A 5,592-nucleotide genomic window follows, 5' to 3' on the forward strand; every position below is an offset into this window, starting at 1 on the left:
ATGAAATGGGAGTAATAAGATAAGATAAATTATTTTCTAGGAATTTTGCGGCTAATATGACATAAAAAGTAATCTCTTGCGTATAGTCAGTGAATCAGCGAGTGTTGCCAATGTCCCGAAGACGTTTTGCCCTCTCAACATTTCATGTATGGAGGACCGCCTGAGTCTATACACGAACATTCTACATAGTCAGGAAACAGTGAGCGTCATCGGCCTCCTGAAGGCGTTATTGCTCTCAATCTTACGGAGAACTGCCCAATCATTCTTCTATGTAGAGGTGAATTCCTCTATGTAGTCAGGGAACAATGAGTGTCACCGATATCCTGAAGGAGTTAAGTTCTCAATCTTACGGAGAACCTCCCAATTACATTATTCTACATAGAGGCCATGATGAAATTCCAGGGATCGAACGCTCAACTAGTGGAGGCTTTTCGAAAACATATTCATCATGGCTTCGTAAAATATGAATCGTTGCATGCCCGAAAGCCGTGTCAAAAACATGCCTCGTGATTTTACGGTTTTTCCCTTTGTTGAAAATCCACCATCTACAACAACCACCAATCTCATGCCATTTAGTTAAAGCTTGATTTATATAAGCAATTTGTAACCTATTACGCACACCAGATCTCTCTTCAGTCTTACACTTAGGAGTCTAGTTTCTTAGAATACATATTGGAAATAGCAGTAACTTAATCCAGCAAGATATATCTAAAGGATTTATCATAACATAGTCCATTGTTTGTTTGAAAGCCCTATAGAAGCTAAGTCTGCATTTGATAGGTACATGTCGAATGGTATGAAACTGAGCCTGAAAGACCTTATCTCATAAAACCACATCAAAACATGGTTTACTAAAAACATCCTCATTAATATTTTCATCAAAGCAAGGACTTACCTCAGCAATGCGTTTTGCAATGCCATGGATAAGAAATCCGCCTCTCTGCCATTTAAAGGCGCAAAAATTATATCACTATCATGATTCCTGCAACACTTACTCCAAGCTCGAAGAAGCATACACTTGGTACACAACCACATCCTAAGTTGAAGTGGAGCCTCTTCCCACAAATAATCATAAACAATACCATTATGTGCAATTCTATCTGTATATCTATCATGTTCTGCACCGTGTAAAAGATGTATATCATTGATATGCTTAAAAAAACAACTCCTTACTAAACCCCTGGCCCTCACACCATTCTTACAACCATCAAAACCCCTAAAAGGGCATTGTAGAAACCTATTAGCAGTTTGAGTATCAAAACCTTGAGAGATTGGACTCAAGCAATGTGCATGACTAGCCATAGCGACCTTAGTCATTCTTCAACCCCTCACTCGAAAAAAAATGAGGAGAGAGAAAGTCTGGCGCTTCCTCTAGGGTTTTTCAATAAAAAAATCTTCAATCTCTGGATTCACGATAGTTGAAGATACACAAGCAACAACTTCCAGAATTAATTCACCACTGCAGTCTTTTGCGGACAAGGTGAAATCAAAGCAAACTTTGAAGCCTACGGGGGTTGATATTAATAGTTTACCAAATCCTACGTTAATTGATGGAGAACCTTCTCTAATCAATCCAACAGAATTCTATCAAGAAAGATGTAAACCTTTTGAACACAGCTTTATTGCGCGTTTAAACTTCACAGGTTTGAAGTTCGTGGAGGTGAAAACCTGTTTGGTTAGTCAATGGCAGATAAACCCTAATTCAGTTAGGTTTATGACTATGAGTAAGGGATTTTTCGTCATTATGTTACAAGATGCTGAAACTAAAGAGAGAATTCGTCATACAAAGTGGTATGTAAACCAACATGAGATCAAACTCATGGATTGGTATCCTGTTTTTGATCCAGAACGCCAGAAAACATCTCATGCAAACGTACGGGTACACTTTCCTGGTTTTCATGCAGAGCTATGAATTGAGAAGAACTTTTTATCCATGCGAAGGTTTTAGGAACTCGGATTATGGTTGATCAGAGAACCCTAAACTTAGAATTTGTAAACTTTGCGTCTATCTTGGTTGATGTTGATTTTGCCAAACATATTCCAAGCAGGATTAAGCTTACAGCTGGAGGTCGCACATTCTGGCAGTATCTTGATATTCCAAAATCACCAAAATTTTGAATGAAGTGTAGCATCATCGGGCACAATGATGATGAATGCAGGCGACAATCCAAGAATGATGAGCAAACAGCTAAGGTTGACACTGCAGCTAAGGGGACTCTTCCAAGGGCTGGCAAACTGCAAGAAACAAGAGGCATCGTAAGGGTAAGAACGCTGGAAATGCTAATTTTGGTGAGGAGAATGCAAACAATGGTATATGTGATATTGTCGGTGTGCCAGCTGATGTTGGGGAGAATGTTGTTGGTGTGAAGGAAACCAATCAGCTTGAGAATGGACCAGCTTCTTCTGAAGCTCAACTTCGAGCAGCGTTTGAGGCTTTTGAGAAAGCTAAACAGGCGTTAGATGCGAAATCAGCATTATCTAGCAAGTTGTTAGTGGGTGAAACTACATCCTCAGCTAAGTCAGTTACGAGTGGTGAATTGGAAAGAACTGATTACTCAAATACTGATAAGAACAATTCTAGTTCTTCTTATACTCCTGTTGAAACTGCTGGTGAAAGAGACCACCTAGTTCAAGACACGGTGGTTGATAATATTGGGGATACTCCAATTTACAATGCTTTAACTGAAATTATAGTTGTAATTTTGCCTGATAAATTCAATGTCTTGAATGATGAGTTGGGTTTAGATAATTCTGTGCAACACTCCAATGATCAAGAGGAGGAGAGTTCGGATGAAGAATTAACGCCTTAGAAAGCATCTTCAGGTGTCAAGGGTTCTAAGTCGGCTGAGATACCTGTGGAGCAAGTTAAACCAAAACAGACCAGGAAGCCTGGACGTGTTCGAGTTATAAACTCTCAGCAAAGCGCTTCTCAAAGTACTTTGCAACAAAGCACTAATGCAGATTCCAAGTCTGGTTCGGACACTGAAGTTAATGAGTTGGGAATCCGAGTTCGCAAGGGAATTTCTCCAATTATAAAAAAAGGCATCCGAGTAAGAATCCAAAAGTTATTAATAAACCTAAGAAGATTGTTTCCTAATGCGTGTGCTCTTTTGGAATGTCAATGGGGTGGCAAAGGTGGAGGCTGGTTTGAAGTTACGTGAGTTAGTAAATGTATATAAGTCGGTTATACTTTGTATTGCTGAGCCGAAAATACCTTACTCTGACGGTGATATGTTGAGGCTTAATTTAGCTGGTTTTATAAAGAAGGTAGTTCATAATTCTTCTTCAAATTCTTTAGGTACTCTTTGGATTATTTGGAGTGAGGATATTGAAGAGACAATGGTGTTAAATATGACTAGACAGGCCATTACGATGAAAACTGAGGGGGTCTTTATCTCTTTTGTTCATGCTAGTTATATACAAGTTTTTATAAGGAGGTTATGGAGTCAACTCTCTGCGGTGGATTCTACAACTCCTTGGCTGGTAATGGGTGATTTTAACTGTGTACTTCGTAATGATGAGAAGAAAGGGGGTAGAGAACCTCGTACTTCTTATATCAATGAATTCGGTGATTGGATGAAGGAGAATAATCTTTTTGAAGCGGACTCATTGGGTTCTAAGTTCACTTGGACTAATGGTCAATCGGGTGTGGCAGAATTCTTAGCAAGTTGGATCGTGTTATTATTAATGAACCTTGGTTAACAAAGTTTTCGAATTGGCGGTGTAAAGCTCTTCCTAGAGAAGTTTCCGACCATTCAACCCTTATTGGGTATCCTTTTGTTTCTCCAAGACCAAGGCGTGCTCCTTTCAGAATTCAGAAAATGTGGTTTACACATCCTGATTTTTTGAGAATGGTCGAGGTTTCTTGGAATGCTCCGGTGTATGGTAATCCTGATTTTATTTTCCCTTTCAAATTGAAGAGTTTGGAAGAATCTATGAAGTTGTGGAATCTACAGGTGTTTGGAAATGTTAAGGTTCGGCTCAAACAGGCGCAACTTAAGTTTGAAGTGGCTAGTCGTAATTCTGATGAGGATCCCTTTAATTCTTCTAAATTGAATGTCATGAAAGATGCCTTAGCGGCTGTTCAAGATGTTCAACTGCAACAACATATTATGCTCAAATAAAAATCCCATAAAAAGTGGTTATTGGAGGGTTCTAGTAATACTTCTTATTTCCATGGTACTATAAACATTCGTAGGAGTGCCAATACTATCTCGGAGCTGGTGAATGAGGATGGTACAACTATTACTGAATCGGACCAACTAAGGAATCATGTGGTTTCTTATTATGAGTCTAAATTTAATGGGAATGATCTGCCTATTGAAGAAAATTTGTTTGAGTATGAGCATGAGACTATTTCTTTGGAGGAGAGCCAGATGTTAGATGCCGTTCCTTCTATGGAGGAAATCCATGCTGCCGTTTTTGATTTGGGGGCAGATAGTGCTCCGGGTCCGGATGGTTTTTCTGGGTGTTTTTATAGACACTGCTTGGATTTGATTCATCAATATTTGTTCAACGCTATTACTTTTTACTGGATGAATAAAACCATTCCTAATGGGGCTAGTTCTAGCCTCATTCTTTTGCTTGCAAAGGTAATGGGTGCTGATTGCTTGAGGAAACTTAGACCTATTGGGCTAAGTAATTTTTTCTTCAATATTTTTACTAAAATTCTGGCTATTAGACTTGGTAAGGTCCTGGGTAATCTGGTCTCAGAGGAGCAAGTTTCTTTTATGAAAGGGAGGAATATTCATGAAAACATTAGTTTGGCTTCTGAGATGGTTAATGAGTTGCACATTAGAAGAAAGGATGGTAATTTGGGTCTTAAGCTGGATATTTCTCACGATTTTGATACAGTTAGTTGGCCTTTTGTTATGGAGGTGTTTCGCAAGTATGGATTTTCAGAAGATTGGTATACTTGTATTCTCAATATTTTGAAATCTGCTCGTATTTCTATTCTTCTTAATGGTAGCCCGGAAGGTTTTTTCTCAATTAATAGAGGCTTGCGTCAAGGGGATCCTCTTTCTCCTCTTATCTTTGTTTTGATTGAAGATGTTCTTAGTAGAAACATCACTAAGCTCTTCCAAAACAAGGACATGACTCATATGGTAAAGCGAAATGGTATTGCTCCAACTCATTTATTCTTTGCTGATGATATTATGATTTTTTGCAAGGGAAATATGAAAATTCTGACAAACTTGGTGAAGTCGCTAGATGATTATCAGCGTGCTTCTGGCCAGCGTGTTTGTAGATAAAAGAGTAAAATATACCATGGTGGATGTTCTTTAAATATGCGCCAGTCCATTACGGATTATTTAGGCATGGAAATTAATTATTTCCCTGATCGGTATTTTGGTGTCAAGGTAATGCCTGGTGTGGTGAAATACGCTCATATCAGCAATGTGGTTGACAAACTTAAAGATCAGCTCTCGGTCTTAAAAGGTAACATGCTTTCCTTCCAGGATAGAGTGGTCCTTATTAAAACTGTGTTATCTAGCTATTTCATACACAACATGGCTGTGTATAAGTTCCCAGTTAAGTTCATTCAACAACGTGAACGTGTGATCCGTAATTTCCTTTGGTCGATAGATTCAA

The 5,592-nt window shown here is 38.7% G+C and overlaps 1 protein-coding gene across 1 annotated transcript; it reads left to right on the forward strand.

Moving 5' to 3' along the window:
• The first annotated feature begins 3,851 nt into the window (after positions 1-3,851).
• Positions 3,852-5,215, forward strand: LOC113342250. Its single transcript, XM_026586848.1, has 3 exons — positions 3,852-4,099; positions 4,199-4,977; positions 5,172-5,215. Exons 1-3 carry the CDS (start codon positions 3,852-3,854, stop codon positions 5,213-5,215), a joined length of 1,071 nt encoding a protein of 356 aa, XP_026442633.1.
• Positions 5,216-5,592: the final 377 nt, after the last annotated feature.

This window comes from Papaver somniferum, unplaced genomic scaffold (genome assembly GCF_003573695.1).
Source record: "Papaver somniferum cultivar HN1 unplaced genomic scaffold, ASM357369v1 unplaced-scaffold_35, whole genome shotgun sequence".
Taxonomy (NCBI): Eukaryota; Viridiplantae; Streptophyta; class Magnoliopsida; order Ranunculales; family Papaveraceae; genus Papaver; species Papaver somniferum.